The 23,036-nt window shown below is 48.8% G+C and overlaps 1 protein-coding gene and 2 non-coding genes across 4 annotated transcripts; 1 reads left to right on the top strand and 2 right to left on the bottom strand.

Annotated features, from left to right (window-relative positions):
• Nucleotides 1–284: 284 nt before the first annotated feature.
• TRNAD-GUC (transfer RNA aspartic acid (anticodon GUC)) lies at nt 285–356 on the bottom strand. The gene has a single exon. It is a non-coding gene; the product is annotated as a tRNA-Asp (tRNA).
• A 310-nt stretch (nt 357–666) lies between these two features.
• Nucleotides 667–738, top strand: TRNAA-UGC (transfer RNA alanine (anticodon UGC)). The gene has a single exon. It is a non-coding gene; the product is annotated as a tRNA-Ala (tRNA).
• A 1,196-nt stretch (nt 739–1,934) lies between these two features.
• On the bottom strand, nt 1,935–23,032 carry DHX37 (DEAH-box helicase 37). 2 transcript variants are annotated; one of them, XM_078381735.1, is made up of 27 exons: nt 22,913–23,032; nt 19,027–19,196; nt 18,442–18,554; nt 17,664–17,991; nt 16,800–16,948; nt 15,983–16,075; nt 15,790–15,886; nt 14,980–15,093; nt 14,729–14,830; nt 14,170–14,284; nt 13,993–14,088; nt 13,697–13,767; nt 13,025–13,178; nt 12,587–12,663; nt 11,445–11,677; nt 11,173–11,284; nt 9,400–9,506; nt 8,772–8,960; nt 7,572–7,696; nt 7,357–7,473; nt 6,651–6,823; nt 6,075–6,189; nt 5,325–5,462; nt 4,526–4,620; nt 4,299–4,372; nt 3,872–3,969; nt 1,935–2,888 (listed from the first exon to the last, which is right to left on the bottom strand). In XM_078381735.1, exons 1-27 carry the CDS (start codon nt 22,983–22,985, stop codon nt 2,809–2,811), a joined length of 3,408 nt encoding a protein of 1,135 aa, XP_078237861.1. In that variant the 5' UTR covers nt 22,986–23,032; the 3' UTR covers nt 1,935–2,808. The 2 variants fall into 2 exon arrangements, with proteins under 2 accessions (XP_078237861.1, XP_020644538.3); XM_020788879.3 differs by lacking the exon at nt 22,913–23,032 and adding an exon at nt 20,242–20,455.
• Nucleotides 23,033–23,036: the final 4 nt, after the last annotated feature.

The following is a 23,036-nucleotide window of genomic DNA, read 5'->3' as shown; positions in this document are numbered from 1 at the left end:
TCCCCCTTGCTTGCACCGCCGGCTTTCTCTTTGCATGCATTGAATGTTTCCTTTTAAATACTGTACTGATGCTTCCAAAGCACCCGATCGGTGCGTTATGTGTGCACGCCCGGGCTTTCTGCTGGAGCCTTCCAAGAATCTGTCTTCCCTCACCGCGGGGTTGGGGGGAAATGATCCATCCCCTTCTTCTTTTGCATGATCCTGCACTGAGGGGGCGATTCGCGGCAGCTGTGGTCCCAAAGAAGAAAAAAGCAAGAAAAAGGAGAAATAAAATAACTCACAGCCTCCCCGTCGGGGAATCGAACCCCGGTCTCCCGCGTGACAGGCGGGGATACTTACCACTATACTAACGAGGAAGTGCTTGCGTCAATGCTTTTGTAACAGCTCTGATAAAGCAAGCAGAAAGAAGACTTAAAGGCACAGAAGCCGAGTTTTGCAAGGGCTAGATCTTTGCAAGCATGGATCTACCAACGATGCATGCTTGCAAAGATTTAACCCTTGCAGAATTCAGTCTCTGTGCCGAATTTTATATATTCGGCACAGGGACACGGCGAGGACCATAAAAATATCCATTTTTTAAAATTTTACACTGGGGCGCCTCTGCAAAAGGCAGACACAATACTGTCTCGAGTCTGTACCACACAGATCGGCCCCAGCAGCCATCCAGGGGATGTAGCTCAGTGGTAGAGCGCATGCTTTGCATGTATGAGGCCCCGGGTTCAATCCCCGGCATCTCCACTTCTTGTTTTTCTTTCCGGCTTCTGACTTTCCAAAAATTTAAAGGAAGCTTTATGTGCCCCCTGAAAACCAATGTGTCCTGGTGGAATTTTTTCAAGGATTGTGCCAGCTTCAAGATGTCATAAGCTTCTTCATGGATGCCATAAGCTTCTTCGTGGTTCTTGGGGGCTTGTTGGACTCTAATATGTTCATCCAATTTATTCCATCAATTTAGCACAAGTCTTCATTTTTAGCTCCTGGCATCCTTTCTTGTTTAGTCGTTTTGAGTCGTGTCCGACTCTTCGTGACCCCATGGACCAGAGCATGGCAGGTCCTCCTGTATTCCACTGCCTCCCGGAGTTGGGTCAGATTCATGTTGGTTGCTTCGATGACCCTGTCCAACCTTCTCATCCTCTGTCGTCCCCTTCTCCTCTTGCCTTCACACTTTCCCAACATCAGGGTCTTTTCCAGGGAGTCTTCTCTTCTCATGAGATGGCCAAAGGACTGGAGCCTCAGCTTCAGGATCTGTCCTTCCAGTGAGCACTCGGGGTTGAGTTCCTTCAAAATGGAAGGAAATCCTTTCTTGAACTCCCCCAAAATTGCACTGTAGTTTGATAAAGCAGGGGAAATCGAGTCCTCCCCCCGACGTGGTTGGGTTGCATCTTCCATGAACTGCTGGATAGCTCAGTGGTTTAGCTCTCTGGCTGTGGAACCAGAGGTCGCACATTTGATTTCCTCCACAGTGCCTCCTAGACAGGGGCTGGACTCCCTGATCCACACGGTCCCTTTCCAGCTCTGCAATTCTAAGATATTATTATATCATCATCCTCGGGCATTAAATCTGATCGGAATGGGAATTTTCTGCCCCCCCAGATCTATTCCTCTGAAGCACGAAGAGGAGGGGAATGAGAGAAGCATTCAAAAACTATCCATCATCTCAAAACACAATTTTGATACTGGTGGGCCACCTCGTGTGCTTCTGTTCTGGGGCAGGGCCAGGAACATAATAATAATTAATCAAAAGAAATTAAGGAATCTAGGGATATTTGTGCATGCACAAGTCGGAACCAAGATGCTGTTTCTCTAGCTGCATATGAAGGTGCCTCCCATTTCGATTTAAAATACAAGAAAACAGGCTGGTGATGGGGATCATTCTATTTTGTAAAGCAGAATGGAGAAGAGACTGATAAACACAGAGGGGGGGGGGAAGACACCAGTAATTTAAAAGTATATATTTATTAACTGCAAAACAGTTATTAAAAAGTATACATTTATGAATTGATGGCAAAAGGAACTATGTACATGTGAAAGACTGCGCTGTAGCTGCCATTTCAGAGGTCAGACAAAAATAATTCTAAAATTACAACCGCTATTGTCTGCAGGACCTCTCGTGTCTTGCCTTCATTATACAGATCCTTTCCGCCACACTCTGAAATAGGCACGTATCCACGTGGTACAAAACGGCATCCATTTCCCCGCAGCCTTCGGAAACGGCACTCCCTTGGCAAAACCTCCGGCTTCTATTCTCATTTATTCAGGTGCTCTTTGGCAGACAAGAGGCCAATCAAAGCCCACTGGGGGCTAAGTCTCTCTTTTCCTACGAACCTCAAAGTGATCAGCTCCCTTTTCTTCGCTTAATTCTTTTATTTGATCCGGCCCGTGCTCCGGCATCGTCTTTAAAAAGAACCACAAACCCAAAGAAAGAAAAGGAAGGAAGGTATTCGCTTGGGTCAGGGCGATGCCCGAAACTTACTCGCCGAAATCTAATAGGATCATCGCCCAGCGCTTTGTTTTTATTTTAGCCAGCAAGCAAGAAAAGTGCAGTCCCCCATTCATAATGGCCTCTCCATTCAATTCAATGGAAGACAATCCTTTATATGTATAATTGTCTTTCTGGGCATGAGGTCTGGTGGTTGCCTGGAACTGAAAGATCTCTAGTCAGCCTGAGACTCCTTGGGAGGGACCATATCCTGCTGGCTCCTCAGAGCCTGTTTTTCTCCTTCCAAAGTCAGCCAGGTTTCCTGCATTTCTCCATTTCCTTGGCTGGTGCTGGTTCCAGAAGGCATCTTCGCAGCCCGACCTTTCCTGACCTCACTGTACAGGCGGCCAGATTTTCGAGACCTCTTTGTGCGTGACTTCGGGGATCCACTGGCAATACTCTGCCAACAGATCTGAAAACAGAAGAGTTTGGTTATCAAGGGAGGGGAATTTTTTTTTTAAAAAAAGCGAAATCTGGCCGAGAATTGTGATTTGATGGAATGTTTCATTACATATTAAATTGGCCCCCGGGGGGTAACGATGACACTTGGAATGGATTTGGAGAAAACATTTACATCCTGGCCTTCCAGGAGTCTGGCAGTAAGTAAAAAAGAATCAACGACAACAATAATAACAAAAAAACTGTAAATAAATAAATGTGCAACCAACAGACAGTATGATCTGAGGGAACACTCCATTGAAAGTCTCTCTGGGGTGTTTCAAAAGCAGGTGTGCGATAGAGAATTTTGCTTCCGCTTCGGTGGAGTTACTCTAGAGTAAGGTAAGCAGGCTCTGAGAGTAGGAAACGCTTTTTCCAAGCTCCAGGACAGCCCCGTGGCTGAAACAAGACCTTTGGATGCAACTGGAGGTTACCTGAACACCACTGCTCTTTTCCCTTCTAAATTACGTGATCTAGAGATACTGGTGGCTGAATTTAAAGGATATCTACGCGTGATGCAAGCTTTACTGAGCTATGGGCCAGTCCATGTAAGGAGCACAAAACTTGCGGGGTGTGTGTCGGGTCCCATGTCTCCCACCCACCGCTGAGAAGGTGAACACCACCCCAACGTCATCGGGGTCCCAAAACACATGACTTTAATTTTCATAGAGCTGCCTGCAAAACCATCTCTGCTCACAATGGCTTCCCCATTCAGTGCCATGGAGGGTCAAGTCTCCTGGGTGTACTAAGTGGCTCGCCTCCTCGAGAGCTGCTCTTAAGAGGCGTTTCAGAAACCATACCAAAGCGGCGTTATTTCAGGAAACAAACCCAACGAAGAAGACTGGCTTGGTTAAAAGACTGGGGTTCTCTCTGCCACAGCAACGTCCTTCTAAGGGAAATGGCGCATTTGTGTTCAAGCTCAGCATGGCCAAAAAAGACAGAAGGGAAAAAGCTTACATTTCGGGTTCTTCTCCCACGCAGCCAGTAAAGCATCTCGGTGGTCTGCTTCTTCCGAGACAAGGGCTTGGAGCAGGGATTCTGTCCTCGGCTGGAGCCTGCAGGGATTTTCAACACAAATGATCAGCCGAGTGCATAAATCGAGACAAACTGCAACAAATTCTTGCAGTGTTTTCTTTCTTTTTGCTCTGATCCAAGATTTTGCCCAGCCATGTCCTCCTTCAAAATACTCCATTCCGGTTCCACCTGTCTGGTGATCTGTCTTCTTTTCCTCTTTCCTAAAAAGAATTTCCCCCCAATTCCTGAAAACCCAGGACTGCTCTTTGAGACCATGTAATTCCCAGCCTGTTGCAGACTGCTGGCTACTTCTCAAAGAAAACTCCATCCTGTCTAAATAATGATCCACAATAATTATGTAATGACTTACTTGGACCACGATTTCAGCATCGTGACTGGACTGGACAGCAAGCAGCGGCTGTAGGCGGCCAACTTTTTGATGACCTAAGAGAAGGAGAGGTGGGGGTTCATGCATCGATCTGTCGGGCAGCCCCCCTAATTGAATCTCGAGATAATCCATCGCATGAGCTTCAGTCGATCCAGTGCTTCAGCTCTCGTTTCTCTTCGTTTTCCTTCTGAAAAAAGAAACACGCCTACCTTCCCTTCCAGCAAGAACTTGGCAAAGTATTTGTAGCGTTCGGCTCCTTCTGGGTAATCCGTCTCCACGGTTGGGAGCTCCCAGCCCACTCGATCTGCAGAGAGATAGAGAGAGAGAAACAGAGAGAGAGAATTCTAAATAAAAAACCCCAGAAACACATATAGTGGAACCTCAACTTACGAATGTCCATACTTGCAAACGATTCGAGTTACGAATGGCTCCGTTCGCAAAGAGTTGCTTCGTCTTGCGAATGGAGCCTTGACTTACGAACCGAAAAAAAAAAACCCTTTCCTGCCCTTTTTTTGACCTAAGTTCATCTTAGGTCAAAATAAGAAAAAAAAATTCACCCCCCAGTGGTAGAGTACAGATTAACCGGCTTTGCATTACTGTAGTTCCTATGGGAACTAATGCCTCTACTTATGAACAGCACCTCGACATATGAACGGATAACAGCAGGTACAGATTAAATGGTTTTCAATGCATTCCTATGGAAAAGTTTGCCTCGACTTACGAACTTTTCAATATACAAACGCTGTTCCAATACGGATTAAATTCGTAAGTCGAGGTACCACTGTATTTATATGTATTTCCAAGGTGCATTTACCAGAATCGGCCACTAGGAGCCAGAGACCATGCAATATATAGCTTTCGCTATTTCAGTGTTTTCCGGCATCGATACTGTTGTCTTACGACATGTACCTAACCAACGCAGCACAGCTGGGCTGAGAAAACATGAAGAGATGAACGGTGAAGGAAGGCATCTTCCCGGAGAAAGGAAAACGATCCTGAGAAACTTACAGAAGACGCTTGGCCTGTGGCAGCGAACACGGCCGGTTTCAGGGCAGTAAGAAGGAGGCGGCGTCTCCAGCGGTTTTCCGAAGTGGCAGTACGGAGGCAAAAGGAGCGGGATCCACTCGGCTTCAACCTCCGAAACACCTTCGGGAGAACAGAAACAAGTGATGAAAAAAAAAAAAGGCAGGAGGGAAATGTGGCTCAAAAACAAACAAACATAAAGGCATCTGTATTCTTGAAGGCTTTCACAGCCAAGATCCGATGGTGGTTGTAGTTTTTTTGGGCTGTTTGGCCGTGTTCTGGAGGTTTTTCTTCCTAATGTTTCGCCTGTCTCTGAGACGGGCATCTTCAGAGGACAGGAATTAGAACTCTTGTCTGTGTTTTGGTGTAGTGTGTGGGATAGTTGAGTATTTGTAGCTGTTGGGATCAGCTTGTTGTCCTTTTCAGGAGACTGGGTGATTATGGTGATCAGGGTGTTTTTTATTATGGGTGTTTTGTTGTGATAGGAAGGGGGAGATGATCTATCACTGTGATTGATGGGTGTCATTAGCTAGTGTTTTGCGTGCAGTGATCACCGGTCCTCGTGGCTGGGTAGAGTTCATTGAACCTTTTTGCATGTTGTATTTTTCAATGCTGGGAGCTAGGCTTTGTAGAGTTTTAGACTCCCTTCTTTTTTGTTGAAGCTCTGCTGGTGCTTGAGGGTTTCAATGGCTTCCCTATGTCGTTTTTAAAAAGGGAGATCTTTTTTTTTTTTACCTTTCATGTACATTTTGGTGGTTTCGACAATCTCCTGATATACAACAAACTCGGGGAGCTGCTTGAAGAGAACCGAACTGGGGTGGATGAATACTGGATCGTCCAGGAGAGGCGTCTGGCAGAAGGACGACAATGTGGGGAAGGAAGGAAATTCAAACATGAGAGGCCGGTGAGATCTCTAGCTCCCGCCAAACATCATTTGCCCCATGGGGACATTCATTCTCTGTGTCTCCAAAGGGACAGTAGAATAATACACTAGAAGAGGCTTCTTGTTGCTTCTCTGCATGAGTCAGGGCTTGCTTCCTAGCACACAGACCCTCCCCTCTCTTTTGCATCTGCCTCCAGTTCACCATCCATAGGTTTCCAGTATAAATAGAAAAGCAGATTTTACAAAAACGATTGGACTGCCCACCCTGGCTTTGTACATCTGGTGGTACTAAAGCCACACACTTTAATCTCAGGCCCTTGTGCCAGAGACCCTCCCACATCCGTTTTGGCAGGAAATGTGACACAATTAAAAGGAAAGACAGGGGGGAAAATCCGAGCTGGGAGAATCCACACCCCCCCCCCGTCTACCTTGTAACCGTTCTTCCATTTCTCATCCAGAAGCTCCTCTGCCCGGATCCTTCGGGCAACGTGGTCGCCCAGCCCGGCCAGGACGATCTGCCTCAGGAAGTTCACCTGCGTCTCCGTGGGAGGCTTCATTTTCGGATCGACAAAGAGGTTGGCGTCGGCGCAAATGGCGTTCACTGGTGGGAGGGAAAAACCCAGCAACGAAAAGCAACGTACAAGATCAGGAGAAACCTCAGGCAGCTTTCAGAGGTCAGAATACGGCCCCTGGAAAAGTCGCCACTAGCAAATTATCCTCTCTCTCTCTGTCTTTTTTTTGTAACAAGGATGCCCCTAAGTTACGCTGCAAAAATAAAGTAACCGACGGAATGAAGTGAATGAGATGGGTGGAACAAATAACATTGCTTAAGCCCTTTTAAATGTTAGAACAGAAAAGTAATAAGCTGTATAAAAATTGTTTCAAAAGCACGACGCGACAAAAAAACAACAACGGTTTTCAAAATGCTACATACCAAATCATGTGAAGGAAAAGTTTTTTACGGTCATTTCCCGAGCTCTACAAAATGCCCTCTGAATGTCCTGACTACAGCTCCTATCATCCCCAAAGTCAGTAATATCGGGGGTCAAAAGCGGCGGTTCAGAGGAATCAGGTCAAAGGGACATTTTGGGGGAGTAACCCAAGCCCCACCATGACTCGGCTGTCCCGCCGTACCTGCGGTGGTGAGCTGGCCCCGCAAGCGCCTGATTTCCATCATGGCTTTGTAGCGCAAGCCGTTGGCCTCACAGAACCGAGGGGTACATCCGGCGTATTCGCAGGCACCCACAGCTCCTGGAAGAGACGGGGAGATTTGTAGCAAGTGAGAATCCCAGCCTCCTTTGTTTAAAAATATATATGCCGCAGAGACGAAGGAATGAAGAGGGGCCCACCTAGCATCACCATGAGGTCCCCCAGCTTCTGGGAAGGCCCTTGTCCGGCCCAGATCCGCTGCATTTGGGCGACTCGCGCCCTTTTCCCTTTCAACGCCTCTTGTTCTTCCTCGCTAACAGCAGGCCTGTGGAAGGGAACAAACATACAGGAGCCAGAATGCTGTGGGATCCTTGATAGAGATCATTTTCAGGGAGAACTTGTCTTCTGGAGAACAGTCCCAACCGACTCAAGTTGCTGCGAGCCTTTCAAACAAAGCCTCCGGGTTTAACGATTCATCTACGGCTGCAAAATTTGTCGTGAATCGGTTCCAGTAAACTCAGGAGGGCTTAGCTTTTCGTATCATGATGTGATGTGTAAGCATTTCATTCTGCTTGCAACGTGCCAAAAACAAAAAAAAGCAGTCCAGCCAGTATCAAGGGGCCTGGCGACTCGCCTGGAGAGGACTTTGGATCGCCGTAGGGGATCAGGATAACATCGGGCGAGCCCAGAGGCCATGTGATCCCAAAAAGGACAAGGGGAGGAAGCCCCGCCTACTGTGGATGTGTTTCTTTGTTCAAAAAGTGCTGTTATTAACTGTATTTATTTATTTATTTATTTATTTGAATTATATCCCGCCCATCTGGTCTGGTCGACAGCTGGTGGATTCCTAACAAAGGAAGTTAAACCTTTCGGTTTACCCCTTGGAAGAGCAGCCAAACAAAAAGCACAACAACAACAACAACAACAACACATTCCATTCTGCAAACGGACCCGATCTATCCATCTCTTCTCGGTCTTGTGCCACATTTGAAAAGTGATATCCCATCAGGGCATGAGCAGACCCCGGACCTTTTATTAAAATCAAAATGTGCAGCTTATATACCGCCCCGCAACATTTAAAGCACTCTCACTTTTAATTATGCAGGTTATACATTGCCCCCAGCGAGCTGGAGACTCAATTTACCAGCCTCGGAAAGATGAAAGGCTGAGTCAACCTCAAGCTGGTCACCTGAGCCTGTCGGGATTGGAACGCACGTCTTGAGCAGAGTCTTAAGTGCAGTACTGCAGTTTAACCATTGCATCACGAGGCTGCAGGAGGCAACACTTTGCAAAAGGCATTTGATTCAAAATAATTGGAAACAAATATCTGAAAAAGAAAATAGATTCAAGAAGCAAAGACTGAACTCTCTCTCTCTCTCTGAGAAACGGCAGCTCCTCACCGGTTGAACTCTTCGAAAAACTCCCGGACGGTCAAGGCAGACACCAAGGCGATGACGTAGGGCAGGCAGTTGTGCTGCTTGCTCAGGGCGAGCATCTTGGCGTAACAAGGAGACACCGGGAAAGATGCCATGGTGCTCCCAAGTGGGGTGATGGGGCAGCTTAGCTTCGCCTCCTGCAGCTTCTTCAGCCTGGAAGGAGAAGAACAGGACGGTCATTCTGCCCAAAGCATTTGGGAAAAATAATAACAAATACATAGATAAACAAACAAGTAAACAACTGCCCCCCATTTTAATCCCAGGATAATTGCTGCAGTAGGGGAGGCACTGTTAAAAAATTCTGCAGGTTAAACTCCAGTGACTTCCATGCTTCTTTCTGCATATATATGAAAGAGCATGTATACTGAAGTTGCAGTCACACGCAGCAAGCTTTTTAAGCAATTAACCATCAGCTGATTAAAACCTTACCCCAAATTTATTTAAATCTATGGACAGGGTTCCCCAAAATCCATCCATCGTTTCTTAGAAACTAGCAACGGAGGAGAAAAAAAAACAGAGGGGGAAGGAAGGAGTAGGGGAAAAGAAGTCAAAGATTTAGCAAACGGTGGTTTAGCGAATCAAGAGGCCTTACCTTCCAGCTTTTGGGGGTTCTTTTAAGGCCCCAAGGGCAATCAGCAGCTCCTCTGCAGCGACGAGGGCGTCTGTCGGTGGTGGGGTCGGGAACGGGAAGTTGACCACCTGAAGGAAGGGGAGAGAATCCCAGCCGAAATGAAGTCATGTGATCTCAACCACTGCAGAATGCAGCGGGAGGAACCACTTTCGCTCCGTCAATCGACAAGGCGAGGCTGAGCTTCTACAGGTCAGGAGAACTGATTTTTCAAAACTTTTACCCCAGGTCAAACCCCAGGAAAAAGACAACTTCTGTGCAAGGGCCCCCCCTTGACAGGGGCTGGACCGGATGATCCGTAGGGTCTCTCCCAGCTCCGCGTTTGTAAGATAATAACAAGGATAAAAGGCAATGCAAAGAAAACAGGACTGAACGAGCCACGTCTCCCGCCATAGCAGTCTGGCCTCCGTAACGTTACTGACATCTTGCTGACCTATTTTTGGGGAGGGGGAGTGAAATCAGTTAAACAAATTGCTTTTCCCTCTTTGGAGAGGAAAGGGGCAAAGCTGAGCAAGAACGGGTGGATCTGCAGGAGGAATTGGGTCCTCCCACCCAAAACTCTCAACCCTGTACCAAGGGGTAACAGTCTCAAGATTCTTGGGGAGAAACAACCAACAAGGGGGGGGGGAGGTATAACGAAAGACTCCAATGTCAGATTCACAAAACACCCTGAACCACACATTTTCCCCAAGCTTGTCTCTATCTGCTTTGAAGTAAATCCTACGAATGCAGTGACACATTCTCCTAAATAAATGTCAATATAGGATTACACCCTCCAATGACCAGGGACGAGTCATTCCCCTTCTGCGCCAAGTGGATTATCTGTTCTCTGCAGAAATAAAACAACGGGCTTCTATTCTCATGTGTTTTTGTAAGGCTTTAAGCCAATGTACAGAACAAGCCAACCTTCTGCTTCTTCTCCCCACGCCTGTATATCTACAGCTCCCGTTCAGAGATCACATCACGCAACGGGCGTTAACAAGGTTCTAACACGCAGTCAGGCCTTGGAGCAAGATTGGGCAGTGGTGCCTCCCTCTGTAGCTGGCTTTTCTTCCCGGCCTACAGTTCCCATCAGCCCCCACAAAGAGCGAGGAATGCTGAGAAGTGTAGTCCATAAAGAAGCAGAGGGCAACACTTCCTCCCCCTCCCCTGTGTGCGGCAGAATTCCTGGAGCTGTTGGTTAAAAAGGAAAATTTCCAAACTTTTTATGTAACTTTCCACTGTCTAGAAGGGCAGGATTAGCTCGAGGTTGGGAGTTCAATTCCCCCCACTGTGCTTTCTGGGAAAAGAGTCAGCCTAGGTAGCCTTGGGCCAGCTGCACAAGTCCCAGGGTGCCCCCTAGAGGAAGGGAAGGGTAAAGCATTTCTGAGTATTCTCTACCTGGAAAATCCTGAAAAAGAGCCATCAGAAATCAGAACTGACTTGAAGGCACATGGAGATGATTAATACGAGGGCACGGATTTAAAATTATTCTTCTTGAGGGCCACTGCCTAAAGACATTGGGTAGGAAGGGTTTTGCCTCCACGCCGACCTACGTGTAAAGAATTGAATTCGGAGGCTCCCAGCTGCAAAGTTATTAAAAGCAAACACAAACAGAAGAGGAAGCGGTTCGGAGATGCCGGATCGCTCGGGAGTTTAGGCTCGATTCCCCCACTGGGCCTCCTTGCCCAGAGGCTGGACGCGATGATCCCTTCCTGCCATGCCGTTCCAAGAAGATGAGGATCAACAGACTCCCACCTTGTCGATGTTCAAAGCCTTCATTTGCAGAATTAAATCCTCCACCGGTCGCCGGGTGATCTCCGGAGCGGTGAACTCCTCGAAGTCCGTGAAGACGGCCGAAGAGTAAAGCCTAGGAGGAAAGAAAGCAGGGCTGCTCTAACAGAGGGGTAGCATCACCTGGCCGAGGACCGCTGAAAAGCTCTCGGAGGGCTTTCCCGGGGTGGAGGTGGTTTTAAACACACATATTCCCAAATCCTTATCGGCTGAGCCGAGGAGGAACACGAGCTGACCTGTAACAGTGGCCGGGCTCCGTCCGCCCGGCTCGGCCCGCTCGCTGGTTGGCCGAGGCCTGAGAGGTCCACGTGACTTTGAAAGAAGACACTCCCGTGACTTTGTCGTAGAACTGTTTCTTGACCTTCCCGCAGTCGACCACGTATTTGACGCCGGGGATGGTCAGCGATGTCTCGGCGACATTGGTCGCGACGACGCACAGCCTTGTCCCGGGAGGCGAGGGTCTGAAAACCTGGGACAAGACACACCGTTTTTGTTTTGATCACTGGAGAAAACACATCATACGGAACAAGGGTGACAGTGACCCTTCCCTATTTTTTAATGAAAGTGGGGAGCGCTGCAATGAAATGCGGTCGCGGGGAGCTGTGTCCAGACTTCCAACCAGTTATGCCTTTTTTCAGAAGAGTCCACTTCCTACCCCTATTTTCTGTGCCTACTCAAAAGCAAGACAACCTGTGCCCAAGGAACATACTGTACTCAAGCCCTCTGTTCAGTAGGTTTTGCAGAAGTCCCGCAAGGCATCTCCCCCTTGGAAGACTTTCTCATACTTCTGTAAATGAAAGGTTCCTTTTCACTTTTCAACACCCCCCTCCCAAAGTAGATTATGTGGATCACACTGCTCTGACAGCCTAAAGCCAGAGATGACAGACTGGGTGCACCGAGATTTAGTGGAAGGTCTCGGGGTTATTTACAGGAGATTGGCAAAGTGTTTCAAACTCACTGCGTTGAGTAACCATGAAAAGAGAAATCTCTTTCTCCTTCAGAACTACTAGGCTAAGGAAATGAAGAAAGCTTAAGGGGAAAACAAGAGGAGACTTGTGTGAGAATGCTAGCTTTGGGACTGAAAACTGAACAGTCAGGAAAAGCCATGGCCTGCCTGCCTTCGCCTGCTACTGTTTCATTCCAGAAATTTTGAGTTCTAGTGGATCCTGTTATTCTAGTGGAAAAAAACAGCCAAGCTCTTCCTGACAGCCTCAGATCTGTCCATCCTTAGTATAAAGAATCCGCACCTTGAAACTGAATTGTGATACATCTACTGTAATAAAAGCGTACAAGGTGCCTTTTTTTTTTTTGAGGTTAAAGTGTTCAACTGTCACATTATCCACTGGGCCCCATCCTTCCCAAGGCGTTGGATCTTTACCTTGGCTTGTTTTTCGGGCGCTAGCAAGGAGTAAAGGGGGAGCACGTAGAGTGGGAGGGAAGACTCCTGTTTCTCCTCTGTGTTAAAAGAAAAAAAAAGAGGGGATGAAAAAGAAAACAGAACTGTAAAGTCCATAAATAGCCGTCAGTTGCTCTGCTGGCCACTCTTGCTAGGAGCGCCAACAGAGAACGAAAGGCGGGGAAGAGAACAGAATGCACCATTGTGGATTACAGGGGTCATTTACAGTCCCAAACCCTTCTAGACAGAAGCAAGAATCTTGCGCCGACTACCCAGTTTTACTTGGTAGACGCCTTCAAAGAGATGCCTCTTCGTGGGAATCATCCAGAGGCTACAGAGCTGCCTCTCGCTTGCTTAAAAGCTCAGCTCGTTAAGGATCATGTGTTGCCCCAACGTAGGGCGCATTTCTAAGAGACCAACCTTCTTCCACCCCACCGTCCCCCAAATCCAGGTCAAGATCGGAGCCTGCGGCGTCGGCCTCTTCTTCATCCTCATCAGCTCCAGCCTCTCTGTCCTCATCGCCTTCATCCACCGGCAGCACGGAGTAACTATCCAGGTCAATTTTGGGTAGCGCCTAAGAAGGGAAAGGAAATAGCTGCCATTGTGACTCTCTCGGTTTGAAATGTTAAAGCACCATCAAGCACACGAAAAGAAGGGTTTTTCCTCCACTTTGAAACATGCTTGAAAATGAGCAGTATCTCTGGAGACCTACGGAAAATCAGAAATTTGTGCCACTGATCAACAGTTTCACACAAGGTGGTGCAGATGGATTGGTAACGGATGCGGGGTTTACCTGGAAGGCTATTCTAAAAGACCATCGGCGTCTATTAAAACTATGCCAGTCACACTGAGTTTCATAAGATACTTTCTCCCACCCTGGATTCTAGCTTGCTTTAAAAACAAACAAACAGCATAAGCATGTAGTCCTCATGAAGAAAACAAAAGCACTGAATTTTCATAAACAAAAGAGGGAAATTTAGAGGCAGGAAAATCCATTGGGTTTTTCAACCCTCTGCCTGGCGGGCATTTCCTGGATGTGTATTGAAAGTTGATTAACTTTGAGAGGGACGTTAATGGGGACATCACACTTACCACATTCTTCCCCCGCCTAGATTTCTTAAATCTCCGGGTTTCTTCGACAGAATCCTCCTTGTCTTCATCTCCTGGGGGGAAAAAAGAAAGTAGCCTTTTTATTATTAAGTCCTGCGAATGTTAAAAATAAAATGTGAAAGAACACCTGCGTTTGGGAGTCTGAGAATAATGAAAATGCCATCCCTAGTTGAAATCTAACAGCATTTGATGGTCCAGATTTGAGAACGACCGTCTGAAATGGCCAAGCGCTTTCATAAAGGAAACGTCGACGCAGCTGACGAAGGTCCCGGAGTTACCTTGGGATGCGTTTCTGTGGAATGGAAAAGCCTTCCTCAGCCTCCTGCAGAGCGAATGCACTTCAGCCTGGCCCGTGAGAAACACCAGAATCCCACCTGCAAGGTAGGAAAAGCCTGTAAATGTCACGATGGCAGCAGAGCTGGTGGGAGGGAGATTCACGGGAAGCGTGCACTTACCCGGGGGTAGCATGCGGTGAATTTTGCAAACTTTCCGGAAACATTCCCCAGCGTAATCGTCCAGAGGGGTCCTCTTGTTGAAATGAACGGCCACGGGAAATTGCCTAGCAGCCACCTACAGAGGAAGACCACGAAAGAGGTCCAGAGGACTGACACGGCGAGCTCACATATCCTCGAGACCAGCTTGCTGGGACTTTTCAGGATTTTTCAAGATGGGTGAGCGGCAAGCCACTGGGTTGACAGCCCCTCCTTAGTAACACACCCCAGATCCGTGACAAAAAATGCAAGATAGGGAAACAGGAATCCCTTCAAGCACGTGCAGAGAGCATCGCTGTCTCTACAACAACCGTCTAGCTTGCCCATCCTTCTCTGCTGCTTTTGGTATGCAGATGCCAGGCTTCACCGGGGAAGGTGTGTGCCTGGATGCCACCCCATGCTTTTGCTACAGAAGTAGGGGTTGAGGCTCACCCCCCCCTTGGGCCCCTGAACTGGGAAAAGAGCTGGAAAACAGGTGACACAACCCAACGCCTTCCAGATGTTGTCCAGCTGCTGCCCTTACCTGGATAACAGGGGGAGGAGTTCGGAAAAGTCTGGCGTTGGCTGTGAAATCTTCCACACGGAGCGTGGCCGACATGATGATCAGCTTCAATGGGTGTCCTTTCTGGGAATACGCAAACAGGGGAACACACCGGTTAGAATTTTTCTTGGTAGGGACCAAGCCCAGCCAACTCATTCCCTGGGTGTTACAAGATGCTCACACCGCCTTGTAACACAGCGTGAGCAGAACTGAACCTTTCCGTGTTCTCTTACTTTCGCCCGCAGTGGTACGATGCGAGACAAAAGGCCGATGAGGATATCCGTGTACACGCTCCTTTCATGGGCTTCATCGAGGATGATGACACTGTACTTGGACAGCAAGAAATCCTGAAGATACAGAAAAGGAAGTGGTCAGAATCCAGGGAAACTCATCAACAGAGATTTGGGGGCTCCAGGCTCAACGGTGACCTAACCAAGTTGGAACTCAGTTTGTTTCCTGGCTGACATGCCCTCAACAAAGGTCTCTGGCTTGTAAGCAAAGCCGAACGAACTTTGCAAGAGCTCATCTGCTGTAGGAAAACGAGGGGTCCTTGCAAGACCTCAGCTGCTCAACAAGGAAGAGGAACAGCAGAAAGTCTTGAGAAAAGGTTAGCGATAAACTAATAACAAGCAAGCAAGATGAAAAAGTAGTTCCACAGTTGCTTCTGTGTTTTGTAAAGAGCGGTAGCACAGATAAAAATTACAGGTTGTCACATAATGTGAGAGGAAGAAATGGGTGTTCTCATAGAGACATTCACACACATACACACGGAAGAAAGCAAGTCTGCACGCTTCCCTTAATGGACATGCTGCGGTTGTTTCCCCCCCTTTTGCAAAACCCAACCTGTGTTTTCTTCTGGGGGGGGGGCGAGAAGGGACAGCAGAAGTAATCCAGCCTTCATCGACCCGTTCAGTTCTCTCCCAAGTTCCGTCTCCTGCTCCCACTAACACATGACAGGATGCGACCTAAGTGAGAACCATTCCTTCCGGATGCCGGTGTGTTTCCATTTGTGTCTCAGCGGGGAGGAGAATCCCCCCCCTTACCTTCTGGATTTCTTTCAACAGCACGCCGTCCGTCATGAACTTGATCTTGGTGTCGCTCGTGACGTTCCCTTCGTAGCGGATCTGATAGGAAACCACCCTGGGTGGAGAGGAAAAAGGATGCTGCAATGCTTCCAAAGGCCACCCAAGCATCCGATACGCAAGCCTCGGGAAGGGTCCAGGTAAGCACGCTTACTGATGTGACAAGTTCATCTCCGTCGCTACGCGCTGAGACATGGACACCGCCGCCACGCGCCGGGGTTCAGTGATTCCGATGATGCCTCTGGAGCTGGGAGTAGAATTGATTCTCATAAGTCAGGGGGCAGCCGTTATTTCGCTCTTGGGGCCCCCCCAAAACTGTCCCCACCCCCTTGGTTCCTCAAAAGGAGAAGCAACACTCCTGGAAGTTCCTAGCGGTAGCGATTCTCCTCTGAAGGAAGGTACGGTAAATATATACAGTGGTGCCTCGCTTAACGAGTGCACCGTACAACGAAGAATCCGTATAGCGATCCCTTTTTGGGGATCGCTATACGGAGCTGCCCCAATCGCCGCACTTGCTTTGCGACGATTGGGGCGTCCGGCAGCCATTTTGGAGCCGCCAATCAGCTGATCGGCGGCTCCAAAATGGCCGCCGGACCGCGAAAACATCGCTGGAGGGGTAAGTTTTGGCGCCTATTGGAACGCATTAAACTAAGTTTAATGCATTCCAATAGGCTTTTCCTGCCCCGTACAGCGATGTTTTCGCATAGTGAAGGTTAATCCGGAACGGATTAACCTCGCTATACGGGGCACCACTGTATAACCATCGGTAGAAAAACTAAAAGGTATCTTAGTGAAACAGATGACCCACCGCCCTTGAAATGATGCCTTTTAAAAAAATAACTATTGCAGGCCTGGCCCGTACGGTTCAGCACTCCAAAGTCCTGGTTTTTAAAAACTGGACGTTTTTAAAATTTTGTCCGGATTCGCTGTTCTTCCCCTGCTCCCACCCTACAGAAGAAGGCTGGACCCACCTAGCATATCCTGCCTCGTAGAGAAACTGAGGCACTTGCGTGGTTTTGCCACTGCCCGTTTCTCCACATACGATGACCACGGGATTGTCGTGAATGGCTTCCATGATGACTTGTTCCTCGGCGAGGATCGGAAGCTTCAGCCTGGCTTCCTTTCAAAAGTAAGAGAGGCCTTCCATGGATAAAGAAGCCAACCCCCCTGGGATGGTGTCAGACGGCTACTGAACGTCCACCCACAAGGGAACCAAAGCATTAAACTGCAAGGTGCCAAACTGGTCCATGTCACTGATTAAGAAGCGGGTCTTTTCTAAGGCTAATGGGTCTTGCTTGCCCAGAAAGCATTTCTATTGGGATCATAAACGTACCGTACGATCCTCTCAATGTTTATTCAAAAACAAGTCCCACTATGCAAAACAGCAGAGGAGGCTTCGATGCAAGAACAGGGATGGTTCGGGAAGGAGAAAACTCATCATCCCTGTTCAGAGCTCCACACTTTTGGGTTTTGCTCCAGATTCCACCGCGTTTCTACCACGGGGCACCTCAGCTCCCAATTTACAAACAACCACCTCCCGGACAGCGCCTCGAGTTCCAGATCTCAACACCCTTGCAACCGGTACTCCTCAACAGAGGATGAACAACAATGTCAACATACGTGTCTTTACCAATTTTGGCTTAATCGTAATTAGAGACCAGAGGTGGAAAGACGGTGTTTTTTGACAGAAAGCTGCCTGCTGAATTCTGGGAGTTGTAGTTCACCCCCCCCCCCCAGCATAAAAGGACTTTCAACAAAGGAGAATCACAAGCCTAACATGAAGGACCTACTGTTTTTTCCCCTCTAAGGCAACGGATTCGGCATTCAACACCAACCTGAATCTCAGCCGATCGGTCCACTGGAATAAAAACCGCAGGCTCTGACGGTGGCTTAAAAGCTGGCTCGCTTTGCTTCGGTGCAGTGGGTGGAAGTGCGACTGTATTTGCCACCGGACTTGACGGCATGTTGGCTTTAGGAACCTCCAGGGGCACCTTTTCAATTTGTTCTTCCGGCGTTGGCTCGTCCTCCTCCTCTTCTTCCTCTTCCTCCTCCTCTCCGGAATTCCCGGCTTCTTCTTCCATTTCCAGCCTACATTTTTTCCTGTTTGCGCCACCAACGCTTCTGATTTTTTCCGGATGGGAGGCGTTCACTTCCTGGACCGCCCTGAAAGACCAACGCCAGGTTGACAGGTCAACAGATGGATGGTAACCATGACCCCACCTTCTCAGGCGCTTTAGAGCATCAGACACAAAAGGCAGGCCGGTTCGCGGTCAAACCGGCAGGGGGGGGATGACAAGGCGAAGGCTCAAACTGGACACAGATCCGGAACTGGAAACGAGCGTGGATGCCACTTTGATGAAAACACCAAGCTGAATTCTACACCCTTCCTTCCATTCTTTTTTGGGGAAGGGATACCAATCCGAGATCTGTTCCACGCACATTTTGCTACCCCTCGACAATCTCAAAAGAAGGGACCCTGTAGATCCTCGAGTCCAGCCCCTTTCAAGGAGGCCCCTTGGGGAATCAAACTCCCAGCCTCTGCCTAAACCAAGGAGCTATCCAGAACGGCCTCGAACCAGGAGCCTAGGTGAGGTCAGGCCCTTCCCTTCTTACCTTTTCACCTGGTACATCCGCTTTCCCGTCCCGATCTGGGAAGTGGTGTAAAGCAGCTTCATTTCCGCCTCCGAAGCCTGGACTTCACTCAGCTTTTGCAGCAACTCAGCGCGCTAGAAGTTTTTTTTTAAAAAAGGAAGCCACGTGAATTCAAACAGCTCATCCAGTCAAACACACGAAGCATCCTCTCCCCTAAGCACTGCATGCTGGGAACAAGCAGGGTGACATATAGAGAGAAAAACTCTTGACCTTTCCCTGTGTTCTGGGCTAAACTCCCCATAAACTCTCATCATGCTGCGGGGGTTCACACATTCGGGGTACAGAGAGGGAAACCCCAAATAATGAAGGGACTGGAGCAATTTCCCTACGATTGGAAGGGCTGTTTAATTGCGGAATAAAGGCTAGCAAGACGATGACACCGTTAGAGGCATGTGCAATCATGAATGGTATAAAGAATGCAGAGAGAAGTCCAAATGCAAAAATTACCCAAGGTGAATAGATAAAATTTCAGAACCCTTAAACGGGTTTGCTTGCTAGCTTTCTCTCCCACCCTCTGTTTTGGGCCCCCCAACCACCAAACCCCACCTTTTCTTTTTTCGCTTTCTGCTCCAAAACTTTCTGCAAGATTTTCTTCTGCTTCTTGCTCAGGGGTTTCTTGGCCGAGCTCTGTTCGCGAGGGACTGTTTTCTCCTTGTTCTTCCGCGACGGAAGGACCAGCGCGTTGCTCCCATCGACGCCTTTCAAGAGGGCTTCATCTAGAAGAAGAAGAAAAACACCGAGCCAGCGAGAGAGGTTACTTTTGATCCCTGCCCTGGATGTGTTTACTCCAAAGTAAGTCCCATGAACCGCTGAGACAGCTCAGCACTTTAAGGTGAGGAGTTCGATGCCCTACTGGGCCTCCATGACAGCGGATGGATTTGAAAAATCCATAGGGTCCTTTCCAGCTCTGCAAATCTAAGATTATTATTATTATTATTATTATTGAAGAAACCGACACTGACTCCCAGGCTAACTAGACAGAACTCCACTCTCCGTGACAATTCCAAGCCACTAAAACTTCCAACTTATTCATAGCTTCCTGCATCCTCGCATTTGGATAAACCACAACGGCTGTGTTATGTTGGGCTCCTTTGAGACAAGAGTGAGTCAAAAGGGACACCTCACCCCTTTCACATACCCCTCAGAAGACACCTTAGCCTTCCCCTCCTCATCCCCTCTCCATGCTTTTAACTCGTTTCCTCTACCCATACTGACCACTGAACACCTATTACTGTATATCCATCAATTGACACTCAAGTTATGCTTTTCCTCCCACAAGTTCAAGGGGGGGGCGCGTTGACAGTCCTCCCTGCTTAATTCTAGCAACTCCCCCCCCCCCGGGTGGTTCAAGGCTGAGCGATGAAGGACTGGCTGGAGGTATCCCGATGAATTTTTTTTTGGGGGGGGGGGAACTGCCTCTCTCCCAAGCCTCGCCGCCCCAGCGCTCTAACCACGACCCGAGGCGCCCCCGCCGTTGGAAACCGTGGAGCGGGCTAGACGGAGCTGTTGCTACGATCCTTCCAAGCGCAGGATTTCTCCCCACTCGACTTGACAGCTCATGAGGAGCACCTAAGACGACGCCGAGGGATCAACAAGCCCAAGGAAGGGATCACACACCCCCCATCAGGACTTTTACTCCCGAAACAACCAAGCCAATAAAATAAAAAAATAAAATTTTAAAAAGCCAGCTTTTGGGATCGTTACTTTCTGTACAGTAGTCCAAAAAAAGGAACGTTTCTTGGAGCCCGGGGTCCCACTCACCGCCCAGCTCCAGCTGCACCTCCTCCTGGGGCGGGGGATCCGCCGGCGTCCCGGGTCCCCCCGGCCCGCGGGCCCTCCAGTTGTGCCTCTTGCGCGCTCTCCCCATCGGGGCGCTTCGTAGCCCACAGCCGCCACCCACGTGGAGCCCCCAGCAGCCAGGGCGCCTCCCAGCGGGACTTCCGCCTCACCTCTCCAGCCGGATCTCGCGAGAGCAGCCGCCACAGTCACGTGGCGTGGCCGTGCCTCTTCCCCCTTCCCTCCCCCAAACTGGAAGGAACGAACCCTGGGAAGAAGGGGGAGGAGCCGGCTTGGACTACGACTCCCAGCATGCCGCAGGGCTAGGGGGAGAGACATACGTATTATCGCCTATGTTTGCATTTGTATTCTAAAGAAAACTCTCTCTGATGTTTTCTTTTACCCTCTTTTTACAGGAGCAAAGGCTACAAGCAACAGGATTTTATTCTGTGGCGGGTTTTATTTTTAAAATCTATTTCTTTTCCATTTTTAGATGAACTGCAGGACCCTACTAAGGTGAAGGCTCGGGAAGGTGTCGCCTTCCAGAGATGGCTGGACTGCAACTCCCATCATGCATCACAGCTCGCTGGGCTGGGGCAGGCTCATGGGAATTGGAGTCCTCAAACCTTGTGCAGCCTAAGGCTTGCTTGCATCAATGTACAGTATTCTCGAAGCCTGCAAAAGGATGCTTGCTTGCATCCTTTTGCAAAGGAGGCTGATACCTGTTGATTGCATTTAATTATTTCATTTGCATTTATTTAATTCACTGCACTTCCGTGCTGCTTTCCCGCCCCCCCCCAAACCATGGGACTCAAGGCAAATTATTTTGGGGGCATTGCAAGTCCCAGAATCGAGTCCTACCCAAATCTTTGTGCTATAAAGAAGCACCTCGCCCCATCTTTGGTTAAGATTGCCGGAAGTAATTTTAGCAACTGCCAGGTCCCTGCCCCAGAGAGCTTACAATCCAGATTTGGAAAGAAAGGAGGTACAGCAATAGAAAAATGTGGGTCAGTGTGAGCAAGGTTCATGTGGAAGCAGCAAGGGGAGTTTTCCCCCCTTCCAGTTCCTCTTGGGGGGGGTAGAGCTCTGAGTGGGGTGATGGGGACCCACCAGCATTTACTGCCTGAGGCCACTGCCTCATTCTGCCCAATGGCAGGGCTGGCCGCAGGGTGCCAATCTTCTGCTACCTCCTCTTTTGCGTTTCTGAAAGCAGTCCCATGGAGTGGGTCCCTATGAATGCTAGGTCCGACAGGGACTTCATTTAGCCCCCCAAAATGTGTGAGGTCTAGAACCTTGCAGCCCTGTAAACTGAACACGAGATGCCATGCTGCATGCAGTACCAGTTTTGGCCTACCCTCAAGCAATTTAAAAAAAAACACACAATGACTTTAAAGTGTCAGGCAACCTTTGTTGTGTTGCACTGTGTATGGGTGTGAAAGCTGGAGACCAAAGGAAACTGAGAGGGAAAAATGGATTTGTTTGAAATACAGTGCGGAAGAGCTTTGTGGATACCCTGGATGGGCAGAGAGATGAACAAGTGGGTCCTACAGCAAATCCATCCTGAACTATCTCTGCAGGCAAAAATGATGGCGCTGAGGCTGTCCTCCTTTGGGCCCATCCTGAGGAGGCCAGATTCTCTGGAAAAGACCCTCATGCTGGGAAACGTGGAAGGCAGCAGGAAAAGAGGAAGACCCAATACGAGATGGACTGGCTCCCTAAAGGAAGCACGGGCTGCTGTTTACAAGAGCTGAGCACAGTGGTTGAGGGCCAGACATTTTGGAGATCCCTTATTTACCGGAGGCACATAACAGCAACGACACTGCCAAGAAAAAACTTGGGCTGAAAAGGACTGGGGACAGTTTTTATGGTACACATCCACACAGAACAGAGGACGGGGGGTTACAAGAATCTTGCTCTTGTAGCACCTGAAGGAAGAGATACTGAGTCTCTGCAGGCCCAGTTTTTGATGGGAGGCCAGAAGTGAATTCACTCCATTCAGGTCAGATTTGGTCATAGCAACCCATGGTTCAGAAACCTCCCCTTTGGGACCACGGTCCACTGCTCTGCACGCCCACCGCTGTCGAAAAGCAAGGGCTTGGCGCAGCATTCCTTCGAGTCACGGGTTCTCAAATCAACTTTTGGGAACGCACGACTCCCTTGTGACGTCGGCTTCATGGCACCACCCGCTCCCGTTTCTAGGCACAATTCTGAACGCTTGTGACGCTGCATAAGGCCCGGCACACGATCCGGGACCAGGCCATCTAGGCCTTTTCTTCGTATGACCCTGCTTGGATTTTAAGAACTTCGGAAACAGCCTTTCCTCCTCGTCCCGCTAGCCAGAGAGGGGGCAGCAAATGGGTTTGGGGCGGAGGGACATCCGCTTGCTTTTAAGCTCTGGCACTCCCCGTTATGAAAGGCTAGGCTGGTCCTCTTTCTATCTGCCAACCTGAGAATCTGACCTTTTCATTCGGACAGGCCTTGGGCAGCTAAGACAGACTGTGGCTGAACGGTCTGGTTGGCACCCTTTCTTTTAGGGGTGCCTTTTTATGTTTTTCACCTGTCTTAATTTTCATGTTGAATGTCTTACAATGTGAGTGTCGTTTTGGTGGCTGAAGGAGGGGAAAGAGGGGGGGTGCAAATAAATAAAATAGTGTACCTGATGTGGCTCTTACACAGACTTTCTCTCGGCAAAGCTGGTCCACCGCGTTATTCTTTGTGATAAACTCCATTGTCTAAGTTCCCAAACCGTTAAAGATGACTTCCAAGCACTTGACTGGAAA

The sequence above is a fragment of the Pogona vitticeps genome, chromosome 14 (assembly GCF_051106095.1).
Source record: "Pogona vitticeps strain Pit_001003342236 chromosome 14, PviZW2.1, whole genome shotgun sequence".
NCBI lineage: Eukaryota > Metazoa > Chordata > Lepidosauria > Squamata > Agamidae > Pogona > Pogona vitticeps.
Note: the sequence above shows the minus strand (reverse complement) of the source record. Positions and strands in the feature narration are given on the sequence as shown.